The sequence below is a fragment of the Caenorhabditis elegans genome, chromosome X, assembly GCF_000002985.6.
Source record: "Caenorhabditis elegans chromosome X".
Taxonomy (NCBI): domain Eukaryota; kingdom Metazoa; phylum Nematoda; class Chromadorea; order Rhabditida; family Rhabditidae; genus Caenorhabditis; species Caenorhabditis elegans.
The window spans coordinates 4,419,212-4,441,728 of NC_003284.9; the positions used below are offsets into that span (position 1 = coordinate 4,419,212).

The following is a 22,517-nucleotide window of genomic DNA, read 5'->3' on the forward strand; positions in this document are numbered from 1 at the left end:
GATAAGATTTCGTGACGGGGGGAATTTACGAGAGAGGATAAGTTCAGCTTTGCTGTTTATTACTTGAAACTTCATGATATCGTTTTTCTTTTATGTTTCTCACATTACCAACAACTGTCAAGGGTGGCTGAAAGGCTAGAACAATTTGCGGAACGCACACATACAGAAACTAAACTCAGAGAAGAAGGAATTCAATTCGGACAAAAGCAATCGAAAAATGACGAAGTTTGTTTCATGTCGGAGCCCCCCCCCCCCCACACACAGGGTCGATGGGACCATCCTTCTTCTTCTCTCTCACTCCCATCCTAGGTCGCCCATCCTATTTCGTGTTCACAAAGTGCTTGACCACAAAAAAGGTAATAGAATAGATACAATCGAGGAGCTCGAGAAACATTTCGCGGCGGCTGTGCCCAGGAAAAGGGCCAATTCGAACAAGAAAAAGGAAAAAAAAAGACAAGGCATTGACATTGACGAAGCGATGGAAGAAACTGACGATATGCAGACACACACACACTTACTCTTTGTAGCCATTTTTAGACATCTCCCACCGGATTTTTGCAATTATGACGAGCTTGAAACCTGATCTTACTTCCTCTCGGCTACCGATTCAAAGGTTGAATAGTTACGGATCATTAGAAAAGGTTGTACATATAATAATGAAAAACTCAAAAACCATGTCTATGATTTGTGTATCGCAAAAGAAACTGTATTATATTACACAAAAAATATTGGACTGTGGTGATTTTATGCACATATTTCACAAATGCCAACTGTCAGGGACACTTTCCAAGATCTCCTCAATATTTTGGAGAGAGTGTAATTGGAATCACAGCCCGACATCTTTCGGGTTTCGCGCCGGAATATGTTTACCTCGCAGAGGCGTAGACCTGTCACACAATATGTTAATGCTGCGCGGAGCCCGGTAGATGTCGGATCATAATATCTGGCATCATTCTGATTTTGAGTATTTTAGAAATTGTACGTCCTGGATTGGACTGGATTGCATAATTGGATTGTGTTATATGTGTTATATTGTTTTGTTGGAAAAATAAATACGTCAAGGACAATTTTCAATCAAGAAAACAACAGATGTATTTGTTGTAAGCCTAAAAAAATATACATACAACGTTTAATTTTAAAGTGGAGAATTGTTTTGAATAATAAGGGACACAATACACAAGTACCAAATATATTTTTGAATTTTGTAATGAGTTTGAATGAGATTTGAAATTAGGAAAAAACAATGACTATTGCATAATCGGCAAAAACCGCGAACCATCTAGCACACCGCCCAAACAATTTCCCTTGAAAAATGAAGATCTAAGCTAGGAAGGTGACGACAAACCGCCGCAACTTTTGTTTTTTTTTCCCCAGTGAACACTTTGAATGGGAGGGAGGAAATGAGAAAATATGGATAGAAGTTATCATATCGGGCGGGATGCATGAAATGGGTGTCAAGCAAATTGATGGATGAATCAAAAACAAAACATTGAAAAGGGAGACGGGGAGCTGAAAAGTTGATAAATTTGCGAACAAGTTTTCTTTTTTCTTTTCAGTAAAAAAGAAAACAACGACATCGAGGGAATTGAGCTTTTAAGATATTTAGAATTGTCACGAGACGAAGGAAAAATTTATTCCGTTTGCTCTATTCTAGAAGCCGCCAAAACAGGGAATCAAGTTCTTTTTTTCGAGGAGTGAAAAGGTCTGAAGGTTCTTCTAAACGCCGTTTAACACTTTAAACTCAAAAAAAAATGACAGTAGCCCTAGCAGTTCTCATACCAACTTGAGACAATAATTACCCTGTGACAAAAACGAAAGGCGTGATTGATGTCTTTTTGTATCTCATTGCAGATGCAAACACACACCAAATGGTCCCCCTATTGCTTCCTTGTTGGATAAAAACGGAGCTCAATTGAGAACGATTGGCTTTTTCATAGAAACACTAAAAACGGGCGAATGGCCCACTAAAAAAGAAACTAGGCAGCCTGCCGAATTGGTCCCCAGAGCCTGAAAGAACTCGAGTATCAACACTCATATAACAACACACACATAACATCATCAAAAAGCATCGGCGCCGCTTTGCTTCCGCCATTTGACAAAAGTTTTTGAGACGAATATTGTTGAGTTTTTCATATTCAAGTTATGGCTTTCAACATTTTTCTTTGAAAACGTTTGGGAAGTTCAAATTGGGTTCGAGAAATTTGACACATGCTTCTAAAAGAATAAAATGAGGGGGCACACGAATCCAATTCTCACGGTATCCATAGCATTTTTGTTGGACCATTATTAATAAATGCTTATTGAATTGGCTAAAACATGGAAAAAATATGAAAAGACAGACATGAGAATTTTTTGTTATTAACTATGCATGTTCCTCCTTCCAAAATAAACGCATACAACATAATTTAATCAGATGCATGACAAATTAGAGATAGAAACTAGAGACTTCCAGACTATTGAGTGAATTGGACAACAAAATAACAAGCCTATTCACATTAAACATGACTTAAAGTGTGTACAAACTCGGGAAATTGGAATGAAAAAGCTACTTTACTAGTTGTCCTGTACAGTACAGGATTTACAAAATATTACGCGTCATAAAATACCATGTATCAACAATAGAACGATCACGTGGTTAAATTTTTTTTTCTGACAAAAATACAATCATTAGGAGTTTCGCGTATTTAAAAAAAAATAGTTAAAATCATTTCTATTGTGCTCAAAAGTAGTGCACCAAATAGCCTGCTTGCAGGGCCTTCAGGCGACCGCCGCCGGTATTGCACCTCACAACCAGCTTGCTACTTCTTTTTTTCACTCCTTAAGTCACGAAATTTGTAAGCGTCAAGTTGATAAATTTACGTTAACAACAAAAAATGCATGCACGATTGTGGTAACATTTACCTATTTTGAGTTGGGAAGTTTTTCAAAATTATCATTGTTTTTGGTTGACTGTATTATTTTTTGAATAGTTTTTGGTATGTTTTGAATAGCAGAAAAACATTCAGACCTTCAGAATTTTGGAATAATTTACATGAAGCTGTACCCCATAAATGTGAACAGTTTTTAAATACAACTGAGGCAAAAATATTCCAAATATCTCACTAAATATGAAATCTGAACATTTGTTTTGTTTTTATTTTGAATATAACACAAAAAAAAACCAATTGTCTGCAAGAAAAAAAACAATCAAAGTTGGTGTTCATGTTAGATTAGCCCCTTTTTGTCAGAATCAAAACATGATGCATATTAAATTCAAACATGATTCATTGAGATAGACAGGAACCACACATGTTTTCCATGGGTACTATAGAAGAAGGTTGAATGGAAATTAATTAGAGAGCGGACCCTCCTAGATACTGATGCAAGATATTTTGCCACTCGCCCCCTCGCTTTTCATGTTTATTTTTTTGAATTCATTGGAATTAAATTGACTGACCAGCAGCAGTAGTAGTCGCTTTTTCAGTTGACTAGGTTTTCCTAAATAATGCTGACGTATGTTTTTTTTCACAATTTTGTTCATTTTGGACTTTACTTAAGGCTATGCATGACTCAAACTTTTTAGCACAAAAATGTTCCAATTTCGAATAAAAGCTGACTAAAAAGATAAGACTATGAGTTAGACTTTCGACATTTCTTGTCACTCCAAAAAAGCATCAATCTTGTGGGGTTCAGCACGAACGAGAGTGATTTCTATTTTATTCATGACCACTTCATCAAAAATTTTCAATCAAAAACTGATGGAAAAGCAACATATGCGGGGCGAGGCGGAACCTGAATTGGCTAGAAGAAAATGGGATATATATATATATATATATGTATTTGGAACCACCAACACAAATTTTTTGACAAGATCGGATCGGTGAGCTATAGTTGTTGAACAATTGATGTAAGACAAGCTGTTGGGAAAATGAGAAGAAGGAAAAAGAAAAAAAAACAATCGAACAATAAAAAATATTTGGTAATTTCATAAAGCCAGTGAATAATAGTCTTGAATTGGTCTGACAAAGGCAGATTACACTCGTGAAGCTCAATAATCAATTGAAGATCGTCTCTATATTTTTGGCCCGAATACATTTTTAATAATCTAATATCTAATTATCACAATGAAAATTTTTTTTTTAATTTGATTTTCAAAACTCTCAGAGAAATATACAATAGAAGAAAAATTTTAAACTGGTATATTAATTTTTTTTGTTGATGATTATGTGTGTTATTGCAAATCGAAACAAAATTCTAAAACATTTTTTCTCAGAACACACAACTTTCGCTGAATTTTCCGGAAATTTTGGTGAGTGAAGAAAAAAAACAGTAGACACATACTCACACACTTTCCAGCTAGATGTTATTTTAGGGTAGCGGGTGGATAAAATGAGGCACTGCGTGCCCCTGGAGACTAATTTTTTGGATTTGTGCCAAAAATGTGGAATTGGACACAGAAAAGACATAGAAAAAAGAGCGCATGAGGCAACAATTTCTGGGTAACAGACAAGTGAAAGAGAGCGAAAGAGATAGACGAACCAAACTTGGAGCACTCAATGTTTTTTTTTTGTATTTTCTACACAGATGATGGAATGAGAAACAAACCAAAACTAAGAATTTTTGCTTAAAGATGGCAAAATTTAGAAAAAAAAATACATATAGAGTAGAACTTTCACGATGAAAACATAAACATACAGTTTTTATAGCTATGCAGGTTAATTTGGGTCAATTCACCATATTAATTGGCACTTTGTTGATGCTGTCATATTTTCTATCACTGAGTTCAAAAAGTGTTAGTAGATTTTGGCACGGATACGTTGGTAAAGTAATACAGTATTTTGTCAAGTTATTTCAAATTATAACCCTCAAAAAATATGGCAATGTCCCAAAACGTATTACTCACTGTTTTACAGAAAAATCACTGAAACGTCAAAAATTGAAAACATTCTCAAAAATATTCAAATCTCTAGGATTTCATTATTTTATAAGGTTTTATAAGGTTAAGGTTTATAAGGTTTATAAGGTTGCTGCAGCACTTTTTTGTTCTTCTATAGTTTCTTTGATTAATTGTCAATTTTTACTGATTTTTAGGCACTTCAAACCTGACACCTTCAGTAGAACATAAGAACTCGAGTTCTATCGAGTATCGAGTCACATAATCACCCATTCTATTTTCTCGAAGTCTTTTCAAATAACATGGCTTAAGAGATTATGGTTATTCAATTACTGTTCCACCCACCACAACAATTATAATAATAGAATATCCCAACAAAGAGCTTGAGCAACTTGTGAATTACTCGAGAATAAAAACAAAATTCGCAGCCAATTTATCAGAACAAGGCTTGGTGAATCAGACATATACAAATTAAATTTGTCCGCTAGAACAGCCACAACATTGAAACAAAAACACATTCAATCATTAACACTATTTCCATTTGTTCTAAGATCCCTTAGGATTTAAAAATGCTTTTGGATGCGATATGTTGGTCATCAGGTTTTGTTTTTGATTATGAATCATTTTCTGTGACTAATTGAAAATTAGAAATCAGAAGACCAAATAGGAAAATCTTATTTTTAAAACAAAACGTTTAAAATAAATATTGAAATTTTTAAAAATTAAAAAAATGTAAGAGTCAGGAAATCATGAAATTTGCTCCAGGTGTACTGAAAGTTAAAAACAAAAAAGATTTGTTAGTGCACCAGTACAAAAATGGCTTCCAAATCATACGTGTGGTGCAAAAAATCATAAAAACGTTTAGAAAAATTATTTAAAATTTGTAAATTTACCACAACCTCAACTGAAAATTTTCAAAATCCAAGTTATTTGAATAATTTAAAGAAGAGTTTTCATGCTATAAAATAATGCTACATAGTTAAGTATCTTTCAAAAAAAAATGAAACGGTAATTTGGTGGAAAACTTACAGTGAAAAAGTGATTTTTCAATTTTGTAAGTCAACCAGAGAAAAAAAAAAAAGTTTTTTAAAAAGATATACTTCGGATTTTGATAGTGTTCTAGATGTTTGTATCTAAATATTGTCCGGCTTCAAACATGTCATTCCTATAAAAATTCAAAAAGACCAGCCTTTCCAAAATATTGACAATTTACCAAACATTTTCAAAAATTGATTTTTTAATAAATTGCTTTACATATAACTATTCAAAACTATCACTAATATATTTTAATAAATACCCTACTGGGGCTCACAACTTTTGTTGACGAACATTTTTTGGTTTATTAAGATATTATTAAGAAGTGTAATTTTTGACTATATCAAAACATTATTAAAGTCTATAAACGTAGGACATATGTAGTACTAGCACAAAAAGAAAAAATGAACTTGTGAGGCACTAGAGAATGTATATTAAAAGAAGCACAAGATCAAAGTCTTCTTCGCACTCCTTCTTTACTCATCTGAGTGGCCATGAGGAAAGGGAAAAAAGGAGTTAGAGAATAGGATAGATTCATGGCTTGTATCACACGTCACCGTCTTCCGGAGTGTTCACACGTCACAGTAAGCAAATTGTGAGTCGATAATAAAAGAACACAAAAACAGGAAGATATGAGTCGAGGAGAAGCATGTCTAATACATGGGGCCACTGTGACAGAAATTATGAAAGACAAATAAAAGGAAGAGAAGAGAGGGAGGATGTGAAAAAGTGATAAACTTAATTAAAAGAAATGAGTTACTAGAATTCCGGGTTATTACTTCGACGAGCCCGAACAAAATTTCATTGCTCCAATGTATATCATTTTTCGTAGGAACCAAATGAAAATAATCGAAGATCATAATTCAACATTTTCAAAGGTTTTATATTTTTCAAAATATTCAAACTTTTGATAAATTTTAAAATTTACAAAAGTTGTTCACTTTTTGAGAAAATTCGAGCAGTGCTACATAATAATGAAACGTAATTAAAATATAAAACTCGTAGAAAAACGTTTTTGACCGACTTTTAAAAGTTTGGTATTAAAGGAGTAATTCACTTTTTAACAGTAATTTTTTAAAATTCAAACTTTTTTTGCAGAAGCCTTTATTTAAAATGTTTCAATAGGTACTCATTCAAACAACTTTTTGTATTTATTTTTGAAATATATGATGAGAACATTTTATAACTATGTACTCGCTGATCATTATCGATTTTCGTAAAAAAATATAGTCGATAATCAAAGACGGTATAACTGCTATAACATGAAGTTAGAGACACAAAAAAAAAGAAAAGTTTACAATACATAATTATTTTTTGGAAAAATTATTTTAAAAGTTGGCTGAAAAATATCAAATTCCCAAGTTTTTGTAACTATTTTTGGATCTATTTTGCTCACTAAAAAACTGCACTCAACTCATCAAAAAAACATTTTAAAGTGGAAAATGGAAAAGGAAACTCTTGGTTTTAGAAATTGGGAAAGTGTGGATTAGAGGAAAGTGGATTTTAGGAGCTCAGAGTTCGCAAATAGCTTCTTTGTCCTAACAGGGTTTGCAACTAACTTTAACAAAGTGACCCCCTTTTGTTATAGGCAAGTAGGAAGATCGAACCGATAAACGAGTTGCGTAACGACTGAGAGAGAGAAAATGCTCTCAAAATAGATATGTCTCATGTTATTTTTATCCAGTGCGACATTCACTTGTCGGCTTTTCGATATGAAGGAAGTAGGTTTTTGGGTGTGCTCAACTTTCAAAGGGAGCCACAAGAAAACTAGACACTGGAAGAAGTTAATTTTACTGTTGGTCTAGGGGTACGCAAACAATTTTTGTAAACATTTTGGAAAAAAACAATTTCATAAAAATTTCCGAAATGTTACGGAAAGTAATTTTCAAAGCAATTTTTTAAACTGCGTAATTAGAGAAAAATTTTAAAAAAGATTAGTTCAAAACAGTTTTTCGATCACAGTGCTTATTTTTTGTAGGGCCTCTTTTGCTCTGAGATTTTTATTTTTATTTTTTGATTCTTGGAATAAACTGCCTAAAAGTTGGCATGTACAATTATATTGAAGTGATAAAGTAGCCATTCCCAGTAAAATATTATGACAGTAATCCGACATCTTGGGTTGCGTCCTGCAACTTGTTCTGTATTTTTCGTTGTTAAGGAAAATGTTCGCAACATTTTTCTACAATAACATGGCTCAATAGAACATTTTAAGACAAAAACGGGAAGTTGGAAGCCAGTTTACTTCATTTTCAGAAAGGAAGAGTTCTTAGATTAAAGCCTGTTGTTTTTTTTAAGAGAGTGAGCAAGAGCGGTGTTTTGCTTCAGGCAACGAAAAAATTTTAATAATGTTGAAGACATCACTTGTCGCGGATATGTCCGAAAATAAAAACACATCGCTGTTTGTGAACTCTCTAACGTGGTACGAGTGCATAATATTGCCTAAGGAAGAAAAATGAGCCCGATAAGAATTTGGAATAGGCGGATTAGGCAATGCAGAGGACACAAAAAGGGGAGACAAGAAAACACGGCTGAGTTGAGCGATGAGATGTACGATTCACATTTTTTAACGGATTAACAGCTCTGGACACAATTGTTACGGAGAAAAAATGAAAACGCATTTCCGTTTCCGGATGAGATTGGGAAAAATGGTATTAGAAATAAATAGAACGTGAAAAAGTGAAAATAGGCTAGTGTAATTGGAAATTGGAAAATAGAAATTAAAACTATGCCGGGATGAAGTTTGAATTCACAAAGACGGAAATAGCAGCGAAAATCGAAGTTTCTTTGATTAAGGGTCGTGGCAAACTTTAATGAGCATTCGAAATGAGCTATTTTCGCTGTTTTATTTTTAGAATTAATTGATCGCTTGATATAGTTATGACACCATAAATGCCGATCAAAAGTGCAATAACAACAAAAAACTGAATATAAAGGTTGTTGAGCTATAGCAATGGAAATCCTATTGAAATATAAGACGCCTGCCTATATCTGCCTCACTCCTCTTTTTTGCATTTTGGCGTGAATTCACAAACTTGGAATTTTCAGTTATTTATTTATATAATAAAAAATTAATTATTAGGTTGTCCCGGAAGTCTTTGTAACTGAGTTTGCTTTTCCACAGCTCGCCGCAGTTGCACTTTGGTGTTCCCTCATTGCTAGGGTATAACAACGAGTAAAGGAACTTCATTTAAAAAATACACGCCATTCCCTTCCCTCTGGTCTGAGTTTAGTTAGCCACCGATGTATGTAACTAGTGTCATTCACATCCAACAAGGTTTGATGTACGCCCTTCTCTCTCAAACCACGATGAAGGATTTGGAGGGTCTCCTTGAGAATGTTTATCATACACATGTCCTTTACTATAATATCATACGCAATTGGTTCCAACGCTTCGAGAAGGACGACTTTTCTCTCGAGAACCATGAGACCCCATGAATTGGATTTGGATGAGTTGAAGAAAGCCGTGGAAACGAATCCTTTTAAACCACCCGTGAGTTGTCACCCCTGAAGGACAAGCAACTCTATTTTCAGCAAAACAACGCTAGTCCCAATGTCTCCAAACAAGTATAGTAAGAACAGACCAGCTATGGATGAATGGTTCTCATTCACCCACCGTATTCCCCAGACATTACCCCATCTGAATACTGGTCGTTTTCAGATTTGACTCGTGACCTCTGGGAAAGAACCTTCAATACCCATGGAAATGTCGAATTGGCACTCAAGCATTATTTCCTCTTGCGCCTGGAAGGGTTCTATAAGTAGGGCATTCATAAGTTACCCACACGTCGGCAGTATATTGTTGATAATGATAGCAAATAAAATTTACCCTGCGGTTTTTCTTGCTTCGAGAAATAAACTATTGAAAAAGTTACAAAGACTTCCGGGACAACCTAATAATATTCACATTTGTTTTAGCAGATAGTTGGGTGGAAATTAGGTCGCCTGAAAGTCAGGCAGGCAGGCGTTATGTCGCCTACATAAAATCAAACGTTTCGCCATAGTTAAGTCCCAATTTAATTTGCAGTTGACTGTAAATAAAAACTGTGAATTGCCGAGTTACAAGCCCTGCTAGCAATTTTTAGCTACACATCCTAAATTGGCAAAAAAATCTGATTAAGCTAATTAAAATACGGCCTGCGAGGTTAAATATGCAAGAATAAAATGGAACCTAGGTATTTTAACTTCTTGGAAAAATTTATAGAAAAACCTTATTACTGAGATTGATGAAAACAATGTAATTCATAAGAAATCATTATTATTATTAGCTGTTCACTGAGCTTTCAGGCCTAATCAAACACCTAAAACACATTTTCAGACAGCAAACTTTCAATCAGTAATATAAAACAAGAATAACATACATCGGGTCTGATTGATAAATTGTCGATTCAGAGAACTAATCGTCGCTAGCACGTCAAAAAACTCGAAACACAATCGAGATTGAGCAGGTCAGTCGACACATGTTCCGTGCACCTATGTTGCCATTAATCTATTTTTATCGTCACAAAGTGGGCAAAACGAAATAAACTCTCAGCTCAGCGGCGGACAAGACAACAAGATGCTCAACACAATTAATCCTGCACGGCTCAAATATAAATCTTCATTTTTCCCATTTTCAGATTTTCAGCTCTTTTGTGAGCAGGAACATTTGAAGTTCACATTGGAGAAACAAGGAAAACACAGAATCCGCGATAAAAACCATTGATGGTGGAGCTATTCAAAATTTTATATATGCAAATGATTTATGGAAATTTTGTTATCTTAGTGTGTGTGCTCCGAAAGAATTGGAATGGTGGAAATGTGCATTTTGTGAGTCGTGTTTGGGTGAACCATTTCTTGGAAACTTTTTGCATGTAACAATTGCAGCACCAAAAAACAAACAGCGATAAACCGGCAAAAAATGTGCATGGGGAGTCTATGGAAAAGTTAATGGTATTTCAAAAAAAGTTCTAAATATATTTTCTTATTTTATTGCGTCTAAAACAAAATAATTTCTGATTTATTACAAAAAATAAAATTTTATTGAAAAGGGAATACGAAAGTGGTAGGTAAATAGATTAAAGTTACTTATTTTAGACAACGGTAGTTAACATCTTATATGTACGAAAAAGGTATTTTTGGAATTTCCCAAAAATTGTCTGGAAATCTCACAAAATTCCCAGAATTTTCTAGAGCTTTTTCGACCTATCCAGCAGTGTCTCGGATTTTCTAGGAAAAAAGTTGAAATTTTTAGGACAGTTTACAAGTTTTCTCAAACTTTCTGGAAGTTTGTTGAGTTTTCAGAAATTTCTTTGTATAAATTACATATAAATTCGTAGGTTTACTAAACTTTGTTTCAAGAAACACTCCGTTTTTATTGAGTGAACCTGCTAGTCCGAAACGGGCCCGCCGGATGTCAGCTGCATTCATTTCTTCTGGAATAATGTTGATCAAAATTGTACATGAAGAATTTTTGGGAAAGAATTTTCGTTTCGTCTAACGATAAAAATCACAAAAATTAAACTCTAAAGTAATGGAAGGATCGATATAAACTGATATAGCTCTCGCAAGTGAAAAATTTTTCAAAATTCGAAAAGAAGCCACACAAAAGCTCATTCGGATGGTCATTCTCAGAAAGTTTTTCATTTTTTGAATCAAACATTTCTTTTTTAAAAACAAGACATTATTAGTAGATGTTTGATGTTCTGGTTTATTTGGAAATGGATTTAAGAGCTCAGAAAAAGTGCTGATAAATGTTCATAAAAATATAAGTACACCAAATATTTATTGCAAGAAATATTTACATTTAAAAATTGGATGGAAAATTTTAAAACTATTTTTCTGAAAACCCGTCTGACAAGTAACTACATGCTTGGGAACAAAATAAAATAAGTGGGAGATGTCTCTAAAACTACGTGAATGACCCGATTTTCGAAAGAAAAGAAAAAACATTAGATCTGGGAGATTAACGTGACTATGAATCACAAATAAAATTATTATAGTCTAGTTAAAATATAAATATCTTAATATTGTGATTCTTCATAACTCGGGTTAGACGTTCTTTGAAGTAATCTTAATTTTCTTCCAGAACTCTGCCCTATTGTCTTGGTAAACGGTTTGCATTTCACATTTCTTCTCGTTGATAGCTAGAAAATTTGTGGGTTCTTCTTTACTCGTTGGTTCCCATTTGAAATCAAAGACTGTTGAATCTTCATATTGCCCATTTGGATTTCTGCAAATTTTTATATGTTTTTGAAGTTTTTATTTTTCTAATTGAATTGAGATCGGCCAGTTAGAAAATCATTAAAAAAAACTTTTCCAATGGTGTTCAAATAACTAAAATATGTAATAAAACTTTTCTAAAGTTTTTGAAAAATTTATTATTAGTAAAAAGTGGAGAAACCTGAAATATAAAACACTGCTGCATGTTCAAACTTTTTGATTGATTACACCTGCAAAATTTCTGAAAACTGAGTTTTCATTTTGGCTCGAAATAAAATTTTTTCAAGTTTTTTTTGAAAAATAATGGTTTCTTGCATGGCCTTACTCCACCTCTAACCATAACCTTACCCATATTTAGCGAAATTCGTCCACATCTTTGTCATCAAGTCGAGCATTGCTCTGTCCGATTCGTTGTACCGGTAGTTGAACACAATGGAGACACCAAAAATGTATGCGAGCTCGGTGCAATGTGTAGCAGCTGAAATTTCCAATGTATAAGCAACTACACAAATAAGTTCCTCTACCTCGGAATGGAGCTCGGAGTGAGAGGATACCAAAGCTTCGAGGGTTACAGTAATCGAAGGAGTACATGAACACTTTGTTTCCAAGTTTTGTCATCTTTTCCGCATAGTTATAGGTTCCATTATTGACAAACAGGTCGCTGTACAACTGAAAATTGAAAATAAAACATTTTGCATTCAGATTCAATAACATTAGGGGTACAAAAAGAGTTGTGCGGCAAATTTTTCAAATAATATTTTATCAACAACCAATTACTCTATCTCAAAAATTCATTTAAAATCATTCTTATGAACATATAGAAACCCGAAAATGGTCAAAAATTGGTTGATTTTTTGAAATTGTGACCTTGTTTTTGTAAGTATTAAAATATCATAGTGAAAATTGAAGCGCATATGGTTTTCAAAATTTTCTATCACACTCGCAATTTAGAGGTGTACTATAGAAGTTGGATGCACTGTATAGGAAGTATTCATCAATTTCAAATCAACGAGATTTTACAAAACTAACAGTGACGCCATACTGTTAGGATATCATTTTTTTGTACAATTTAATTTTACCTGAATATAACCCCTTGCAGCAACTTCCTTGTCATCTTCATCATCCGACAACTTTTTCAAATACATCTTCTTTGCTTCTTCTCGCAGCGCTTCAAAGTCCTCGTGATTTTCCTCAGTTATCAAAAGAGCCAACAACTTGTCAATTCCTTTTTCGTCAAAGTTACTTGGTCCGAGACTAGCAAATAACAATCCTTCATGCTCACAAGTTCCGACCATTATATTTTTCTTCGGCGCTTCTTTTCTTAATTCTTCAATGGATTTCGGAAGAAAATCGCTTGGCTTGGAGCCAATGACGGGGGCCAAATCAAGTCCAATTTTAGAGACATCAACTCCTTTCCTAGTGAGTAGCCTTTTTTCGAATTCCCGCTCTTTCCTGGTGCGAAGAAACTCTAACATGCTTTCACTGGCGTTTTCGTCTAAAAAATAAAAAGTGAGGTTCACATGAGCTCCAAACTTAAAAAATTAACTAATTCAAATATAAAACTCCATCTACCTCGAGCTTGTTTTTCATCCCAGCATTTTCTGTAAGCAAATTCGCGACAAGCATTGACCAGTCTGTTCTTTCCCACGGTACTCCATTCGCATTCACCATTTCCAGCCATTGGAACAACTTGGTGGAACAGATCTAAAAATTGGAAAAATCACGTTTTATAGGTTTTCAAGAATATGTTTGAAACTGAAAATACGAATGATTCAAAGAGCCGTAAACCAAAAATGAAAATACAAATACATTTAACGGTGAAGTGAAGTACGACCAGTGGGAAAATCTACAATTAAAAAAACGAACCTCTCGAATGTGGGCTCAGTGAGAGCAAATCAACACTGACACCTCCTGCACTCTGCCCAAAAACTGTCACTTTTCTCGGATCGCCTCCGAATGCATGTACGTTATCTCTGACCCATTGCAATGCCATTGTCATATCCCAAAGTCCCAGGTTTCCTGGACAGACTTGGTCCCCTGTCGAGAAGAATCCAAGAAGACCCAAGCGATACTGAATGGTCACCACAACCACTCCATGTCGGCAGAGATATCTGAAGAAGAGAACAATTAAAGTTCAAATGTACTATGTATTTGTTTCAAGAATATAAAAACATTTGTTTCAAGTGTTCAATTTTGTAAGCTCAAGAGCAATTGAGCTCATGATTAAGGAGACTACATCCTAGCTGAATGTAGTGTAACAGCTTTCTGGCCAACTAAAACTCACTTTGCAATCCCCTCGTCACCATATTTTACAGCTGAATCGATCAAAAAACCACCGCCATGCACATATACCATAACTGGGTGTAGCTGAAACAACTCGATTTTACCACAAATGGGTTTAAAAAAACCAACCCCATTTGACACTTCCTCGGCTTTCCATGTGGGTGAAAATACATTCAAGTAAAGGCAATCCTCACTTTTTCCAACCCCCAGGGTAAACCTTTCCCAAAAAAAGTCTGCCTGCGGAGCTCTTGGACCAAATCGTACACACTTTTTGACGCCGTCCCAGTCTTCTGTGTGCTCGGGATTTTTGAAACGCAAATCTCCTACCGGGGCTTTTGCAAACGGTATTCCAAGAAACATATCCACTTCTCGGTCATCGTCAATTTTAATTCTGAATCCTTCAACGAGACCATTTCTCGTGCGGACCTGAAATGGTACCAATAAAATGAAATTCTAATAGGTGGGAAATAATTGATAACTATGCATATGGTGATAAAATTACTAAGTGCTAAAATAGGAATTTTTCAGTTTTTTTTTGAAAATTTTGCACTAGATATCGTGATTTCCAATGTACTCTTGCATGTTTTAACCCAAACAATGTTGAGATATAAAAACTTAAAACATAACAAGAACATAAACTTGAAGAAAACACATTTTTGATCCATTACTTCCAAAAGAATTGGTGAAAACTGAGTTTGACTTGAAAAAATTAATTTTCCAACTTTTTTGAGAAGTTTTGATAGGTCATTTCAATTTTTAAAATCATAGGAATTGTTTTTAATAGTTCCCCCACTAGCGGTACTCCACTTTTCAGAAAAATGTTAAAGCCAAACCTGTTTACTTGGAGTTAGATTACTTTCGTTATGATGTCGCAGCGATATGAATGAAATGACACCACCCATCTGTAATACAAAATAGAAAAATTTGAAGTTAGCTCAAAAATTCATAAATTCGATCTCAAAACAGAAAACAAAACACGACACCATACTGAGCGATGAGCCCAACAAAGAATAGTAATAGTGTAGAAGCTCTGTGCTCTCGCTCTCAAAATGAAATATATTCGGAAAAGGACCTCTGTGTCTCGATGTCTCTAGCTTTGCATATATCTTTGCTCATTGCAACTCACGTTACTCTACACTGTGCGTGTTGAAATGCGCAAAAAGGGAAGAAAAGAAGCAAGCGAGTGGTGGGGAAAAGAGCAGCGCTAGGCACTTGCAACACAAAATGTTGAATAAAGACGTTACACCGATTGCGAGAAGGCGTCACTTTTCTGCTTTCTTTTCAACACCAACTTTGCCTAGTGTGCAAGAATGACGAAAAAAAAACGCCAAAAAATGTGGTCTCATTGTGCTTTTCTGTTCTAGAAGATTACTTCGACACCATGGATTATTGGCTTTGTTGGTGGTCATAGAAAACAGAGCAGTATGTGCTGTAAGTTTTGACATTGATTGTACAGTGAACGCTGATTGGTTTTGATTTTTTTTTTTCAAAAGCAAATAGTGATGCTGTTATCGGTTCCAATAAAAAGCCAACAGAATAAGATCATAAATTGTGGGATACTGGGAAGGTGGGAAGAAGGGAAAAGGAAAAAATGAATGAAAAAGGAAACTGACAAACAGCTCAAATTTCGGTACTGGACGGCTGATTCACCGTTTTGTTTGAAATATCACACCACAAGAATCAGCGTCATGTCTTCGAGGGGAAGGAAATGTTATAGAACTCGATATGTTCCATAAATGGAAGTTATCGAATTTTAATGTTTCTGAGACACAAACAAGATAAGCTGGTGGGCTCTCTGAGCCCTGAACAGCTGTGTGCGCTGTCTTCACTCAAAACGCATAACGTTCGCCTAGTTGCTCGAGATTTTTCGCTCTGTCGTTCTGCGCTCGCGCCGAATTACGCACTCTCGGTTTTTGATCGGAAGAGATTATGGCGAGTTGGTGAAAAGTTCCAGGCCAAGTTTTGAATATATAATTGCCGACTCACACATCATTCACTGCGTGAACAAACATTGTGACAAAGCAAAGAAACGAATTTCCAAATAAGTAACGACTCGGAGCAAACCAATTAGCACATCGCAAGAGGAGAGAGAACAAAACAGAAAACATGTTTTTCACGTAGAGACAAAAAATAAACCATGAAATCCTTTGAAATTTATATCAAAGTCAGAAAAAGACAACGGAAAATATAGTGATAAGTTGACTCATGGAAAAAAACCGTCTTTGAAAACCGGGTGATGCAAATGGTCAGAAAGTAAATAAGAATTTCGAAATAGAGCAATGACTAATATGGATTGGCACAAAACCGGAACGAGCACGAAAGAAAATGGGAGGATCTTTTAGATTTGTACTTTAGGAAGAGCATCGTAATATAAAATTCTTGTGTATCCCCTCATTTTTAAAAATAATTTTTTAAATAAAAAAAGTGTGAAGTTTTTGTATTTTTGGGGTTAGGAAATAACCATTTCTAAGGCTAAAGAGTGAAGATGGGCATCACGTTTTATTTAAATGGATAAAAAATGGAAGTTTAATTCATTTTAAATATGAGAGGTTAATGCACAAGTACCGAATAATGTTCAGATGTTATCGAATGCACAAAATTTTATGATAAAAGTGTTGGTTTGACATCAAACTTTTCCTTATTTTAAAACTTTTACAAATGAATATGACATTTTTAGAATAACACGTTTACTGAAATTATAGTTCATCGGCTACAACATTTGAATGAAAGCTCAAATAAAAATTCGGAAACGTGTGGGTATACAAAATAAATACACAATTTGAAACTAGTATATATCGTCCAAAATTTGTCAAATATTGGTGATGTCAGTCTTAACAGGAACTGTCACTCAAGAGCATTTCCAAAGATTCTTTTAAATTTCAAATTTAAATAGGATAGTACAAAACTTGATTTCTTTCTAGTACATTCAAATTCAATATAAAATTTCAAAACTCCATTATTGGAAGATGTAAAAACTATAGAACTACTGGTAACTACAATTTCAAATTTCCGATTTTCCAAACTAGAAAATTTCAAGCTAGAAATAGTTTTCACGTAAAATATCACTACTATTCAGATTATTTTGGTTTTAAGATGCTTTTGAATTCTCTTCCTAAATCCCTGTCAATTTAAACAATTTTTGACCTACCTTCAGAAGTGTTTTATAATATCCTAATTTTTTTAAAAAAGTAGTATTATAAACGGGCAATTGCACGCATTTTAGTTCAATTTCACGTTCATGATAGAAATTCCCTAAAAAACAAAACTACATTAAAATTAGCCGTTATACGCAATAATCGGAAATGATCGGGAAAAAAAACAACTCTAAAGATTGTTTTTTTTGATTTCGCAACACCAATAGAAACTGCTAGACTATTGAAGATTGCAATAATACTTTTCAATAGTTTATTTAAGAGATTAGAGATTATACCATAAAAGTTTTTCGTGTTCGAATCAATTTATAGCATTCTCAAAGTAAAATATAAAGCAGGTGAAAACTACTCATTCTTTGAGATACTTGAAAACTTTGGCTTTCTTTTCCATTTTACAAAAGCTTGGCAGCAATTGGAAAAAAAAGGTTTTCCAACCAATTATTTGCAGTGCAACACAAAAAATTGTCGAGTCGACACAAAACAACGTGGTTTTGAATTGAACTTTTTGCGAATGAAAATCTCTCTTGTTTTAAAGTTTGACAACAATTTTGTGGGGGGGGGGGGGGGGGGGTTAACTCACCTTTTTCCAAAGTTGGCGGGTGCGAGATTTTGGAGTCGGACGTGATTGTGATTGGGACATGTTTCGCTTATCTGAAAATGGTTTTTTTTAATATTTTGATTAATTTAATTAGCTACAATTACGATTTAAAGGTTGATTGCAAAGTAAAAATTAAACTCACATCACTAAATAGGGGAAAGGCGTGGGAGAAGGTGGTTATTATAATGAAAATACTAGGAGTAGCGACATTTTCCAGTTTATTCGTTCCAAACTAGAACAAAGTTTTATTCAATTTGGCAGTTTTTCTTAAATGAACTCTGTTAAAGAACAACAACAAAGCTTCCCCTTTCCCTCCTCATTTTCTAATTATGTGTGTGTGTGCTTCTCCTCTGTTGTTCTATTACACTGAAGCGTTTCTCGCCTCGTTGCGATAGAGAGACACAAACCAATCGGTTACAGTGATTTAGAAAAAAAAAGAGAGAAAAAGAAAAGGAATTAAAGCATTGCAAACGAAGGAACTTAAGAACAATTCTTTTGAAGAAATTGTGGAGAATAATCGGTTGATTGGGGAGGGGATGGTGGCACCGTGGAAAAATGACTTAAAAGTGTGAATGGCGCCGCCAACTACATCCAATTATTTCCAAATCAACGGCTTACGGATTGAGTTATGGATGGATGCGTACGTATAGTAATATTTTGGTTGCCGTAGGAATCTGGATGCGATAGAATTTAACGTTTGCCAGTGAGAAGTGTGAAGATATCTGTGTTGAATTTCGTAGAATACTATTAAGAATACAGTTATAATAGCCTAACATGGCCGAATATTAAAATGAAACCACCATCAGAGAATATCATAAAAGTTTATTGTAAATTGCCAAATTTTCTAAAAGAAGATTTTTTTGAAAATTGCTGCAGGTTTGAACTCCTATAACATTCAAATGGAAATAAATAAAACATTTGAAACATAAATGTTAAAGAAAAACTAATTCTATAGTCAAAAGTTATGAAAACTAAGTTTTCACAACTTTTCGACTGTACAAAAAAAAATGTTAAACAATTATTTTCCACAATAAAATTAGCTATAATATTTAGATTTTAAAAGTGATCACTAAATGTTGAGAGGTCAACAATTTTTGTTTCAAGATATCTCTAGCGCAAGATGTTGTAAAGTGATTTGTACGTCATGAAAAATATATCACGGCATTCATTTTTGTATTAAAAGCGAAATAGCGTAAATTAACAGCGTAAGTTTACAGAACTGCACAAATGATAGTCAAATATGACCAAATAAGTCACTGAGAATATTTTGAGATTTTTAAATACTTTGTTTTAGTTAAAATTCTAAAAACTTTAAAAATAAATTTGCATTTGAATTTTTTTTTTACTAAATGAAATTTAAATAGAAAATATAGAATTTCAAAATTTGGACTCAATGATAAAAGGGCAAATTGGAAATGTGACAAAGTTAAAAAATGATATCTTTTATCACTATATCTTGTCCTTTTTGGGTACTTCGAAGAAAATTTCAAAGTGATATTTATCTTTCACTCACATATGTGTAGTCTTTGAGACATGAGTTGTTTTTTCTCGGAAATTTGTGATTTCAATGATTTCATACTTTTACCGATCAGCAATACTATTTTGTTTTGAACTTTTACGGAGTAGTCAAGTATAGTAGTCACACTTTCGATGATGTTTCCTACTATCACTTGATATTTTTCGAGAGACGGGTGTACCCGGCGTTCTTTCGAGTTTGTAGCGTAGTGTCTACAGGGAACATGGGTGGGCGGCAGTCAAATATTTTTGACAAATTGAATATTAGGAATTTTGACAATTTGACAATAATGGAGTTCAAAAAAGATATTCATAATTCCTTTAAAAAGTAAATAATTAGGAAAAAATAAAATTCTAAGTTTTGGTATACCGTCCTGGTTATTGTACTTTTTTTTGGTAATTCTAGTATTCGACTTCGCAAATTTTTGGGAATTTCCAGATCTCAAAATGCTTGACAATTGCCGAATCAAAAAATTTCAGAAACTCCGGAACAGGAGGACAGAGCAATGAACTCATCGAATAACTTTTTTCTGTTTTCCTCGTTTTCTGTTTTCACGTGGTTCGGATCATTCTGTCTCAATCCAAGGTTCAGTTGGCGGGTCGAAAAAAAAGAGGTGATAAGAAAATAAATTATTATTGGAGGAGAAGAACAGCCGCCGGTTTCTGGCTTTCTGGCTCATTCGATCTACCACCAGAGCAAATAAAATTCCTCGGTGTTGAACACAAGAAAACCTAGGGCAAAAACTGTCGTATCAAAAAAAAAAGAATACAGCTCCATACTAAAAAATGCGCCTTATAAGTGTGAATGTGGACTGAGTCACAACGGAAACAGCTGCCCACAAGCAAGCAGCGTATTTCCTATATTTTATCAAACACAATTCCAACTCATTGTTAACAAAGGGAAAATGGGGAAAATTAAGTTTCAAACGGGAGACGACGAGCACGTCAGTGTCAACACAATTGTTGTCAACATTCCGTACACTTGAGAGTTGAGAAAAGAAATGAGAAACGTAACTGTTTGTGTAAACGGTTTTGTATTTATATAATAGGAAAAATGGCAAACAGCATCAATTACATTTAAAAATAAATCGAATATTTACTTTTCATGGTCTGATTAACCAGATTGAAATTTTTTTAAAGCCAAAAAAGGCCGGATCCGACAAAAGATTGCTCAACAACTGATCTTCAATAAGCATACATCAATTAGCTGAATAAAAGTTTCGAAGAATTCAAAGATTTTCAATCGTCTTGTATCATGATTGTTCTATTTCGCGAGTTTAGATGTCAGCTGTTTTCGAATTTAATGTAACCCGCCAGTTTGAAAATTAATCAAATTTCAATTAATTTATCGCCCTTGTGGAAGGCCTAATTCCGACATTTTTTCGCTTTGAAAAATGAAGCGTTGGCATACAATTCTTCAAAATGTGACATTTCTTTGAAAAACTTTGATTGGCTTGTAAGGATTCAAGCCTAATAGGGTGTATACTGGGATCTATGCTTGTAGATCAGTAGGATGCGAGACTTTTATCTACAACTCGGTATAACTCGGCACTTGTAGGCAACATTCTGGCACTTGTAGGCAACACTTCGGAAGCTATATGTATGTGGTTTTACAAAGTTTGTCAACTTCTTGTCGACTTTTTTTATCCAATTCACAAAAATTTGTCAAATTATTATTAGAGCAGTTTAAAAAAAATTGCTCCCAAATTTCAAAAAGAAAATTAATTATAATTTTGTACCAAATATGCGAATTTTAAACATTACGACAATTATTGCAATAACATTGTAAAGATAAATGTAAAGTTGTACAACAGAAGGAAACTTCAATAATGACTCAGAATAAAATCTGCCGAATTACAAAAATATTCCCGTTTTCACAGTCGACTTATCCCCCAAAATTACTGCAACGATTCCCGTCTAAGCTTGCGAGTTCAGCGATGCCGTCCCGTTTCGAAAGACGCCAACAGCATCCCGTCACCTCCTCCACTTCGCAACGACTTTGTTTTTCCAACTGTTCAGTCATCACTGGTTTTCTTCCCTTTTTTTCCATTTTTTCCACCATTTTGTGTGTCTGAATGCCTACTAAACTACCTCAGTCGTTTTCCTGCATACAGGTGATGTTCTGAAGTTTAACTCTGAAATATTGGTGTTTTGATTTCAGATAATAACACCCAGATCTTCACCAATTCCATCTGATGGGCCCTATCCTGCATTTATTTCCACTTCCGAATTTGATCCTGTTCTATATAGGGAAGAATTGATACGAAAGGCTTATTTAACAAAGTTTCCGTTATACACGTAAGGAAAAAGTAATACTGTAATTACTGTAGGGCTTCCATGCAATGCAGACGTGGTTTCAGGGCCTGACGTCTTCCTCAAACCTGCATATTTTTTTCACATACTTTGGGCTCCGCGCCGCATTATTCAGAAGGCGCGGCTCCCGGCGGGACAGGCGTTTTAGCGCTTGCATGGAAGCCATACCGTACTGTACATATAAAACTTTCAAGAGAAATTTTCATTATGGTGTTAGGTTTCAAAATAGTTATAATCAAAATCTCCAGTATTAAATTATCCTAAACATGCTTACACAGCGATCTAATAATCTTCATTTTTTGCCAGTGAACGCCCCGACTACCTTATTACAGTTGGGAGAGGTCATAAAACTTGTTCTACCATTAGTGTTGGTAAGAGCTTACGTTTTATTTTTATTTTTGTATTGTATTTTTCCAGAAGTCAAAGGCCAGGAAGACAAAAGTGGTCGAAGTCGAATGCCAGCAGCATTTGCAGGAATAACATGCACCATTGTTTTTTTATTTATTCTTATGCTATATTTTTACATGAGTGGTTTTGTGCAATTTTAATT

General features: G+C 34.3%; 2 protein-coding genes, 8 non-coding genes and 1 pseudogene across 12 annotated transcripts; 8 read left to right on the plus strand and 3 right to left on the minus strand.

The window, feature by feature from the left end:
• Positions 1 to 187: 187 nt before the first annotated feature.
• F15A8.10 lies at positions 188 to 396 on the minus strand. The gene has a single exon (NR_070874.1). It is a non-coding gene; the product is annotated as an Unclassified non-coding RNA F15A8.10 (non-coding RNA).
• F15A8.9 lies at positions 252 to 396 on the plus strand. Its single transcript, NR_070875.1, has one exon. It is a non-coding gene; the product is annotated as an Unclassified non-coding RNA F15A8.9 (non-coding RNA).
• Positions 397 to 3,674: 3,278 nt separating this feature from the next.
• On the plus strand, positions 3,675 to 3,753 carry F15A8.8. The gene has a single exon (NR_070876.1). It is a non-coding gene; the product is annotated as an Unclassified non-coding RNA F15A8.8 (non-coding RNA).
• A 5,416-nt stretch (positions 3,754 to 9,169) lies between these two features.
• F15A8.3 lies at positions 9,170 to 9,790 on the plus strand (annotated as a pseudogene). The gene has a single exon. A coding segment is annotated over exon 1 (621 nt).
• A 563-nt stretch (positions 9,791 to 10,353) lies between these two features.
• F15A8.18 lies at positions 10,354 to 10,410 on the plus strand. Its single transcript, NR_070877.1, has one exon. It is a non-coding gene; the product is annotated as an Unclassified non-coding RNA F15A8.18 (non-coding RNA).
• Positions 10,411 to 11,650: 1,240 nt separating this feature from the next.
• On the minus strand, positions 11,651 to 18,444 carry cest-26 (Carboxylic ester hydrolase; the record flags this gene model as incomplete). 2 transcript variants are annotated; one of them, NM_001380948.2, is made up of 11 exons in its annotated part: positions 11,651 to 12,116; positions 12,455 to 12,584; positions 12,631 to 12,775; positions 13,186 to 13,601; positions 13,679 to 13,810; positions 13,973 to 14,217; positions 14,391 to 14,473; positions 14,519 to 14,815; positions 15,223 to 15,291; positions 18,122 to 18,192; positions 18,282 to 18,444. In NM_001380948.2, 9 exons carry the CDS (start codon positions 15,289 to 15,291, stop codon positions 11,936 to 11,938), a joined length of 1,698 nt encoding a protein of 565 aa, NP_001367709.1. The 2 variants fall into 2 exon arrangements, with proteins under 2 accessions (NP_001367709.1, NP_001368609.1); NM_001380947.1 differs by lacking the exon at positions 18,282 to 18,444 and having other exon boundaries at positions 11,936 to 12,116; positions 18,122 to 18,181.
• F15A8.16 lies at positions 12,110 to 12,259 on the plus strand. Its single transcript, NR_070878.1, has one exon. It is a non-coding gene; the product is annotated as an Unclassified non-coding RNA F15A8.16 (non-coding RNA).
• Positions 15,447 to 15,572, plus strand: F15A8.14. Its single transcript, NR_070879.1, has one exon. It is a non-coding gene; the product is annotated as an Unclassified non-coding RNA F15A8.14 (non-coding RNA).
• On the minus strand, positions 18,440 to 18,564 carry F15A8.11. Its single transcript, NR_070880.1, has one exon. It is a non-coding gene; the product is annotated as an Unclassified non-coding RNA F15A8.11 (non-coding RNA).
• A 66-nt stretch (positions 18,565 to 18,630) lies between these two features.
• On the plus strand, positions 18,631 to 18,771 carry F15A8.12. The gene has a single exon (NR_070881.1). It is a non-coding gene; the product is annotated as an Unclassified non-coding RNA F15A8.12 (non-coding RNA).
• Positions 18,772 to 21,729: 2,958 nt separating this feature from the next.
• On the plus strand, positions 21,730 to 22,515 carry F15A8.1 (UMA domain-containing protein; the record flags this gene model as incomplete). The annotated part of the gene is made up of 4 exons (NM_076362.2): positions 21,730 to 21,768; positions 21,816 to 21,952; positions 22,274 to 22,338; positions 22,385 to 22,515. The coding sequence occupies 4 exons, from the start codon at positions 21,730 to 21,732 to the stop codon at positions 22,513 to 22,515; spliced, it is 372 nt and encodes a 123-aa protein (NP_508763.2).
• Positions 22,516 to 22,517: the final 2 nt, after the last annotated feature.